This window comes from Vollenhovia emeryi, unplaced genomic scaffold, assembly GCF_000949405.1.
Source record: "Vollenhovia emeryi isolate VEMERY1.0 unplaced genomic scaffold, V.emery_V1.0 DF939254.1, whole genome shotgun sequence".
Taxonomy (NCBI): domain Eukaryota; kingdom Metazoa; phylum Arthropoda; class Insecta; order Hymenoptera; family Formicidae; genus Vollenhovia; species Vollenhovia emeryi.
This window is the reverse complement of record NW_011967112.1, coordinates 23,149-33,622: the sequence shown is the minus strand read 5'-3', so window position 1 is coordinate 33,622 and position 10,474 is coordinate 23,149. Positions and strand designations below refer to the sequence as shown.

Here is a 10,474-nt window from a genome sequence, read left to right as displayed (position 1 = left end):
TTTCAACTTAATCTCAATCTCGATCCAATTAGAATAAAAGTTACTAAACTTGAGATTACAGTAAACTTTACTGTGATTGGTCAAATTTCAACCTAATCTCAATCAATCCGCTTAGAGTAAAAGTTATTAAACTTGAGATTAGTAAACTTTACTGTGATTGGTCAAATTTTAATCTAGTCTCAATCTCAATCCGTAGTCTGATACGGGCTTTAAAGTTACTAAACTTGAGATTAGTAAATTTTACTGTGATTGGTCAAATTTCAACTTAATCTCAATCTCGATCCAATTAGAATAAAAGTTACTAAACTGGAGATTGGTAAACTTTACTATGATTGGTCAAATGTCCATCTAATCCCAATTTGAATCCGTAGTCTGATACGGGCTTTAAAAGGGTGCTGTCTCAGCGAGAAATGATTCGTCCAATTGATGTCAAAACGGTGCTGGATTGATATCGACACCGTCAAATTGATGTCGAATCGACGTCGGATTCGACAGCGTCGATGTCGCTTCGACGAGTCACTTCTCACTGGGTTGCTGATCGATGTCGAAATGATGTCGAATCGACGTCAATATGACGGCTTCGATACAAGTCATTTCTCACCGGGGTACGTTGGCGATCAGACTAAAAGGCCCGAACACACGAACAAACTTAAGCGGTAAGACCTGAGACTTGAGGGAATCGACTAAATGAGAGTCGAGAACCTAAGCAGCCGCTTTGAAACTCAATTGCTGAAAGTTCCGATTAGAAACTCTTAAAGCTCAAGTCTTACTGTCTTTTTTCTTTCGTGTGTTTCCAGCTTAAAACAACGACGTAACGGCAACGTAACCGCGGGGTAATACGGTTGCGCCTGGTGGAAAATGCGGTGGCGGTTGCACCGCCACCGCGGCGGCACCGGTACAACAACCGGAAGCAGGTGGTTCCAGCCACGCACTGGCGGCTTCCACGGCGCGTTCCGCAGCGCGAGCCCCGCGAACTCGTATGGTACGGTACGTACCTCCTCTTTGCGTGCCCGCGAGGAGAAACGACCGCCGGCTATCTTCGAATCGCGATTTAATAGCACGTAAAGCCGCAAGAAACCGCCGCGACGCGTTTTCACGTGGGATTTTAATCGACGGGCGATGCCGGAGAAGCTTGTTGCGCGGTAGATCCGATCTCCGCCGGACGAATTGCCGTAGTATGTGATTATGCCTCGAGATCTGTTAAATGATGGTTTAGAACGCGCGTTTTTGCGGATATTAACCCCGGAGATAGCGATGTATCTCCCGAGCATCTCTCCTTTCGTTGTTACAACTGTGATTTATTATTCGTTTCTTTTCTCGCGGAAACAATGGATGTTATTAAAACTTTCTTCTGTTTTGAAATATTCGCCGCTATCCTCGGAGAATTTGATTGAAACGCGACTAATTTTATATTTAATAATTTTACATGCAATACTCCAACTCATAATTGTATACAACGAAAAAATGCAATAAAAGTAATATGTGAAAATTAAATCTTTTTACACAGGGTGTACTAAAACCACGGAGTATCCTTTTAATCATAAATTCTTTAGAGAATTTCGAGACGAAAATTCTAATACAAAAATGTCGAGGCTATAACAGTTTTTAAGTAATAAGCGATTGTATTTCAACCAATGACAGGCCTGAGATTTCGCGCGCTCAGGTGCGGCGACATGACAAGTGATAAAAGTGTTGAATGTAGCCTTTTCTAGCATAGTAACAATCTTCGTGGCAACTGACATTGATCGACCACTTTGACAGCTGCAACACTTTGAAATTACAATATGTTGCAAATTTTTACTTGAATTATTTTTTAGATGCTTTAAATACAATCGCTTATTGTTTAAAAACTATTACACCCCCGACATTTTTGTACTAGAATTTTCGTCTTGAAATTTTCCAAAGAATCTGCGATTAAGAGAACATCCGGTGGTTTTAGTACACCCTGTATATCGTTAAGATTAGCATTGAAACGGTTTAATTGCAAACATATTCATTTTCGGAGAAATAAAAAGTTCGCGATGTCGACAAAGAATCATTGGTCTTTTTACACGCACAAACTGATTCAAATTCTAAATTCGTTGGCTTAAAATTACTGAAACGGCAGTTTCTTTCGTTCAATTTGTTCTGTTTTGGATCATTCTCTCTGGTATCTGCGAAGATTGTATAATGCTAATTGTCAGCTGATTGGCGAAAGAAGATACCGGTGGTTTGCGACACGTTTCCGCTGTCGGTGGCGCGTTGTCGGTCGCACGATAAATCGTAAAACGAGCGCAAGAATGAGCCTCGGCTCGTCTCGTCGAAAGAGACAAGGGGAGAAATCTCGCCTCTACAACGGCGAGCTCTTCTCGGGTCCGTGAGAAACGGATGCGATTGTCGCATCGCCGCGCGAAATATAATCGGCCTAGGTAGCAGCCTCGTTGATCGGCGAGAGAGTGAAATGCGTGCGAAGTGGGCTAGCGTTCTCGAGATTATCGGATAAATGTGGTGACAAGAGAAAAAATTGCGATATCAATGACCGTTTTATTAATTTGGGAAACATTTGACTCAATTAGATAAATGTCTCTCGTATCTCGTCCAGCGGCTCCCAAACCTCGTGCTGTTACGTTCAACTTAAAAAAAATATATATATTTTTTGTTCCCGTTTGACGAAACTTATTTCGTTCTGTAATATTTAACATTTCTTTTAAATTCTCTTTTCGTGCGGCGGAATAAATTTGTGTTGTAATTAATATCGTTGCCGCTTTATTACCAATTGATAATTGCATTTACAAATGATTTCGAATACTCGCGTTGTGCTTTTGCATAAAAATTTCACCTTAATTAAACGGCAGCACAAATATTTATCGAATACTCGACAATAGCAGTTACGTGATATCAATTTATGCCATTCCACTTTATATTATTTGTTACAAGAGAACACTCTTGTTAATTGCGGGACGCAAAAATTTGGAAAATATTGCACGAGTTACGGAGCAGTTGGCTTTCCGAAGCGAGATGAAACCACTTTTTATGGCGTTTAAGAGAAATAACGGTGATCAGAGTAGCACGTTTGGAACGTGATAAAATTAAGAGCCTGCAAAATAAAATGTTTGACGGTGACCGCACGATTTCTTTATAATTAAAGGTAAGCGGTACGCCTTAAAGAAGTTGTAAAGTTTCAAGTTTACAATATTCTCATGAAAATCCTTTACCGCACACCGATGATAAAAGCCACTTGTCATGACTTTATATAGATGCAATAATGAAAGAAAAAATGTGAAAGAAAGGAACTGCGTGTATGCGCACGCGCCTCTTTTTCCTCGTTTCAACGGGCTAATTGAAATTAACCGGGAATGTTAATTACCTTGAGAAGTTTTAGTTTTAATTGCGCTTGAAAATTTTTTTCGAAGGAAATAAGAGAAACTGTCCTAAATTAATTCGGGCAAGAATTAGCGCAAAACAAAATGAAGGGGGCAAAGAGAAAATATTCCAGCGGCAAATGGATTCGCCGCACGAATTTGCATCGTGGGAGCTAACGGAAGGCGCGACGAGCGGAGCGGAAGAAGCGCTGCGCGTACGTTGGCTCGCTTCCACGCAGCTAATTGCAGGCGCGCACTTTCGATCGGCGAGGTGTCGTTCAATTATCACCTTGGACGCAGAATGGCTTAACGCACAAGTAATCTCCAACGCGTCGGCGATTCCGGACAATTCAATTTCCGCGGCGATTCATACCGTAGGCGAGAACTCGTGAAACGAACACTGGGTGCCTATAACAAGGCGATCGCATAACGAAATAATTATCGTGTTCCGATGCCGTGGCGACTTCAAAGCGGCCCCCGAGACACGGAAGGGGCCGTTTCTCTCCTCGCACCGCTTGCTCGCTATAGCAGGTCATTGGGCCATGGAGAATCCTAAGATGGCCGCGAACGGATTTAGCGCGAGAAAATCCAATGTGCGTGAAAAATCATCAGGTCTCTTTTATTTACTCCTCTCTCTCTCTCTCTCTCTCTCTTGCCGCGGCCGTTAATTCGTCGCGCGACTCGTACTTCTTCCGCGTTTCTTCTTCAAAGCGACGTTCCGATTTTCGTGATAAATTTACTCGAGCGAATTTTACCGTTAACTTAGAGATCAGAACTCTTTGTCTTTCAACAATCGAGTGATGAAACGGCACTTGACACAAGGTAGATCACAAAATCGTCAAGAATAAGCTTTCAACGGCGATTATTCCGACAAGCGAATGCGCGAATGCCAAACTTCTAGCGCGATATTTCGATCGCAAGGTTATGATATAATTGCAATTGGAAAATTCCTATTGTTATCGTTCTGTAGAAATTTCTGAATAATTATGTATTTAACGTTTGCAATATTTCGCTTTCATTGCTAAGATTTACTCGAGCGAATTTTACCGTTAATTTAGAGGTCAGAACTCTTTGTCTTTCACCAACCGGGTGATGAGACGACACTTGACACGAAGTATAATAGATGATAAAATCGTCAAGAGTAGTTTCGTTAATAAGCTTGTAACGACGATTATTCCGACAAGACGGCCGACTGTTGTGAATGCCAAATTTCTAGCGCGATATTTCAATCGCGCGATATAATTGTAATTAGAAAATTTCTATTGTTATCGCTCCATAGAAAGTTTTTGCAATAATTATGTGTTTAACGTTTGCAATATTTCGCTTTTATCGCTAAGAGAAGCAACGTCTTACCGGTTTCCGCGATAAATCGATGATCGGAGGTTTTCGACGACCTGCAGGATCGCCTGAGGGTCGCCTCGAAGTCACCCACGACATCGCTGAGGTCCACGACTGGCGAGGGATGCGAGTGCTGTCTTGCTGGTGGATGATTCGGTCTCGGCGGTGTAGTCACCCCGTTCGCGGTCGTGCATTCTTGCGATATTTTCGGCAATTCAGCCTCTATGCCCGCCAGTGCCGGACTCACCTAGAGTCCAAAATAAAGGAAACTATCTGAGGACGCTTGTCCGCCACGTCCGATGTGAATTATGTCGGCGCACCGCGCCACACTTTGTCGAGTGATTTATCTTGAATCTTCACGGTTTCGTCGCCGCGCGATGAGCACGTTTAGTTCGTCAGAGTCGGTAAATTTTAACGGAAACAGAGTACAAACTAGGCGTGATAGCGCAAGCAATTTGGTGCAACGTTCGTTAAAGTTACCGTAATTCTTACCCTAAACGTGGAATTAAAAAGACATTAAACGGTACGGAGATCTATATCTTTCGCAATTTTCATTTTTATTATTTCCACGTTATTTAATCGCGTCGAATAAGCGTCGGATTCATTTGAATTAAATCCCGCCAGCGTGACATTATCAAAGCGAAATCTCTAAAATGCGATATCAGGCGTCATTTACATATTTGATATAAGACGCGCTCGGAAATCGTGTGCGGGTGATACGTAACCGGTTTCACTTAAGCGCCGCACAATGGCTGTCAGTGCACGTAATAGAGGTATCGCTAATTAATTACCAGGCCCAAGAGAACTTCCATTGACTGACATTGTCTGCGACGTTCCCGCTTCTTGCGTCGCTCCATGCTAGGCCTGTCCCCGGCGCTTCCGGCCGCGACGGCCTCGCAATAACGCACAAAGTCCAGGTCGATGTGATATCCATAAGGGCAACAAAGGCATTTCGAGCCGGAAACGTACGCCTGCGTCCCCACTAGAATTAAAAAACTTCACTTCAGAAAACTGCTAAATGTTTATCTTTGATAAGGCGAGTATTTACTGCGGTGACAACTGGTCAAGGTTGCGCCGTTAGATAACGCAGATGGCATTGCTGCAAGCTCCGTTTATTCAAGTAGTGCTGTGTTTCTTCGTGAAATCTCAATTTAAAATTGAATTGATTTATTCGTCGCGATTGATTTCATTGCGCGCGTTGCGTAATCAACGCTGCTACTTTAGCTAATAATTAATTTTCGACAAAAAGAATAAAATCCACAGGCTCCTTAGATTGAACAAATACAAAGAAGTTAAAAAACAAAGGCAAATAGGAGCCGAACACCAGATATTATGTGAGCAAATATATTTATATTTGTTTCGGTATTAAATTAATTTGTTCAGTCAACATTAGGTTCTTTTTCTCCTTTGTAACACAACCTACATTTTACTAAACGTTTCTTTGTATTGCGGTTTGTACTTTTGTAATTTGCTTCCAGATTATACTTGAAAAGGACCCGATTAAGGGGATGCTGGAGTGATTCTGCACTTTTGCACCTTTCTAACCTAAAAACTGTCAGTTCGCGGAAACATTTGTGTAATATACAAATTAAATGGCTTACGTGTACAGATCGAAAGCAGCTGGCTATTCTGGCCAAATGAAAGAACAATATGGCATCACTGAAACTAAGTTTGTAAGTTTAATAAAAAATAATAGTGAGCAACACACATACTACATGTACTGTGTGTATGTGTTGCACACTATTATTTTTTATTAGACTTACAAACTTAGTTTCAGTGATGTCATATTGTTCTTTAATTTAGCCGGAATAGCAAGCTGCTTTCGATCATCTGTACACGTGCCATTTAATTTGTGTATTACACAAATCTTTCCACGAAACAGACAGTTTTAAGTGCAAAGGGTGCGAAAGTGCAGAATCATTCCAGCATCCCCTTAAGAGGTCGAAACGTTGTGACTTAAATACATATCACTTTTTACGCCAGTTTGGTCGACTTTTTAAAAGAATTTTCCGTGTAAATATATTTAATTACAAGACAATAAACGTTTCGATCTACAACTAAACACTGAAGACTGTCGTATTCCACGACCGAGGCGTTTGTTTTATATACATTGTCTTGTGATTAAATATATTTACTCACATAATATCCGGTGTTCGGCTCCAATTGCCTTTGTTTCTTTAACTTCTTAATATTAATTAATTTTCGTACAAAAGACACGTTAAACTACAATAGAATCGATTATTAACAACTTGCGCAACTTTGAATAGACAAATTAAATTAATTATTTTAAACTATTCCGTGGTTTCGATCGCGGCCCAAGAAAAAAAAAGAGTTTTCGGCCGATCTATTGTTAGAATTAAATCAGTCGGGCTTTGTTCATCTTCGCCGAACGAGCGTTTGTTCGAGGTTAATGGCCGCGGTGCAGCGTAAACCGAAATATGTTGTAACCACTGGCAACTATCCAGAGGAACACAGTAATAATAATCTCGCCAAGTTCGTTAGTCGGGTGAATACGGAGATTCCGTTTAGTGTCGTACACCCGCTCGTAGTATCACAACGTATGCGGCAATGACTTAATGAATTCCGCCTCGACACACCTCGCTATTCCGCATCGGATTCTGAATTATGCTCGGTCAGGTGCCTCCGTCCTTATTTACACGTAATTGCAAGAGCGAGAAATAATGTTATATAAATAACAACAATGATAATATTGCAATGCAAAATAATCATACATTCTTACGCAGCGAAGGAAATTATATTTAAAAAAAAATTCGCTCCAATAGTAACGCGATTACAATTCTTTTTCGTGTTTCAATTTGGTATCGCGTCCTTTTCAAAATAATACAGATCGTTGTGTACTTCCGCGCTTACGCTTTCCGATGCGATTATCGGCCAACGATCTCCTGTTACAGGCGCGTGCACTTTTATTAAAAGTGACTCACCGTTTCCATTAAAAACGCGGGTCGAGGGAACGACAGTCAGGGCCATGATCCCGGCTGATCGTCAGACGCACTTGCAGATCCGCGTTTCCATAATCCTGAAAGTGCAAATAAAACCGTACGTTAGTCGCGTAAACGTCACGTCGTAGCGAAGAGATTCACGCGTTGCTGCAGCGCTCGCGCGCAGAAAATATGCGAGGAGGAAGGAACCGCGAGGGCGATGGAATTTTTTTTTCGAGCGAAAGTCGGAACAATTGCCCGCATGCCCTAATTGCAATTATTGCACAACCGCGCGGCCGTAGTTTCTCGGAATAATTACATAATTTTCTAAACGTCTGACATACCTGCGGCCGAGCATCGCGCAACGCGCCTTGATACACAGTCAATCGCCTCGTTTTCGTTTCTCAAGTCCGTTTCAATTGAGCGAAAGTTAGTTCGCAACATCTTCATCAACATAATCAGTAGCGATTAGCATTTAATAACAGAACCGCGCGCGATCGGCGCGATGCGAAATGATTCTCTCTTCCACAGAATTGCGAATCCACGGGGTGATTAATTAGTCGCGAATATCTTCTCTCGCGCAGGCTTTTTCGATACTTTCTATAACTCGATACACAATCTCTGTATGTTAACGTGTTTAATTGTATAACTGGTTAGCAATTCATTGAATTATTCAAGACCTTTGAAAATAAATCTATTATACGCGGAGCAAAGCTCGTACGCATTTTTCTACTAATTGACAGTTATCCGCGTGACTCGGCAATTTGCGACGGCGCTGTCGCAATGTATCATCCGCGCGTTCCTGCGCTGAAAGAATTATTATACGCGGATGGCGCGGAGTACGCTTTTAGGCGCCAAACGTTTGTCGCGCTTTAAACCGCAGAAAGGTATAAACCTCCTTAAACATGGTTTTCACGACGCGTCCGCGACGGCCGAGCTAATTCCGTATTCCGGATTTCTGGTCTGACGACAGTGCGTCCTCCTCCGCGTGCTTCTCGTCTGTCGTCTCGTCCACAAAATTTTAATTGTTCCGCGGGCGGAAGATACTCGAGGCGCGAGTCGGATATTTTTACGATACGTTTCCGGCGAACTGCCTGGTTATAATTTTTTTAATGCAACGCCTCGACTTCTCGATGGTATTTGCCGCTCGTTTAAAATTTCGAGGCTTTACGGAAATCGGAAGCGGTAATTAATGTCGTCTCGTTCAAAAAATTTTAATTCCGCGGGCGGAACATATTCGCGGCGGATATTCTACGATACGTTTCTAGCGAACTGCCCGGTTAAAAGTTTTTTGCAAATGTCTCAACTTCTCGATGGTATTTGCCGCTCGCTTAAAATTTTACGGAAATCTTAGGGTAAACAAAAATGAATATTCCTTCCGCTGCGATAGTAATTGATTGAATAACCGGCGCGTCGTATCAATTCGCACATTCATTATCTTGATATCGTTATCTCGAAGAGATATCGGAAACGCTATCTTCTAACATAAGCGATACAAGACGTTTGACACGCACCTATTTATTTACTCCTAAAATACACGCACTTCCTCTTAATTCTTATTGCCCATCTTACAATTGAATTGCTTTACGATTGAAAACGGAACTTTCGCTCGGCGATTTTCTTTGATTTCAAACGATGGTATCGTCTCGTATAAATTAATAATGTAATCATATCCACGTACGATAACTATGGAACGTGACGTAATATAACAATATGCACCGCTTTCACTTTTTGTAAATGCAAATCAATCGAGTCCCTTTTACGTTGAACAGTTTCCAGCGCTATCCGCTATAATTTTCTCAAATCCAAAGTATTGTCGCGAGTTATGAAACATCATGCTTACTCACTGATAAAGGCAATTGCACGGAAATCTTTATCGAGAGTCACGTAGATCGTTTACCAATCGTACGTTCTCCAACGACGGACCGAGGAAGACAGGGCGAATAAATTATCGAGAGAGCGGGAGGAAATTCTTCGAGTCACGATCGAATCGAGATGAAAGCACGTTTTTCTTCGTGACAGAAAACCACCTCGGCGAGCTCGAAGGGACCACTTAGAGGCGACTCACGTACAGTGTAGGGAGACCCGGCGGCGGTGTCGTCGGTTGAATGGAAAGTAAAGTCAGCGACTCCGCGCGCTCAGAAACCATGGCCTAATTTCAGAAAAACGATGAACGCACGAACGTGTCGATAAATTGCGCGAAATTCCTCACCAGAAAGCGCGAACGCGACTTACATCGGGCGCACGTCTATCCGACTGTGCTAAGCTGGATCGATATGCAGTGTTTCTGTCGCGTTCTGATAAAGCCCGACCGCCCGATAACGAATTATAGTACGCCCATACGCGCGTTGTAGGAATTGGGGCGACACATAATGCGCGACGCCTCCGCGAGAATTAATTACTCCTTGTATACGAGGTGTCTCTCGAGAGAGAGCTCCTCGCAATCTTCTCGTTCAAAGGATTTCTAATACAATGCTTTGGTTTTTTAAAACACGGCAGAGCATGGCAGAATAAATAATTTACGAGTCAGTTTCTGAATATCTCTGTCATTTAAAAAATAATGTGAAAAAAATATTAATAGATATTTCAACGCAGGTTAAACCTCACGTTAGATTTTCCGGAGAATAGATCACAATTCTTTTATTCAACGGATTTCTAATATAACGCTTTTGTTTTTTAAAACGCGGCACAGTATGGCAGAATAAATATTCTACGAGTCAGTTTCTGAATATCTCCATTTAAACTAATGTGAAGAAATATCAATAGATATTTCAACGCAGCTTAAATTTCACGTTAGATTTTCTGGAGAATAAATCGCAATCCTTTCATTCAAAGGATTTCTAATATAATGCTTTT

General features: G+C 41.8%; 1 protein-coding gene across 4 annotated transcripts in view; it reads right to left on the bottom strand.

Moving 5' to 3' along the window:
* Positions 1–9,893, bottom strand: part of LOC105559778 (KN motif and ankyrin repeat domain-containing protein 2) — a 29,434-nt gene extending 19,541 nt beyond the window's left edge. For 2 of the 4 annotated variants that reach the window (XM_012008347.1, XM_012008352.1), the window contains exons 1-4: positions 9,691–9,893; positions 7,622–7,716; positions 5,471–5,661; positions 4,695–4,926 (exon numbers count right to left, since the gene is read on the bottom strand). In XM_012008347.1, coding sequence (XP_011863737.1) covers positions 4,695–4,926; positions 5,471–5,661; positions 7,622–7,667 — 469 coding nt within the window. In that variant the 5' untranslated portion in view covers positions 7,668–7,716; positions 9,691–9,893. Of the gene's footprint in view, positions 1–4,694; positions 4,927–5,470; positions 5,662–7,621; positions 7,717–9,686 lie in introns of all 4 variants that reach the window. The other 2 variants (XM_012008348.1, XM_012008349.1) reach the window with 2 other exon arrangements.
* Positions 9,894–10,474: the final 581 nt, after the last annotated feature.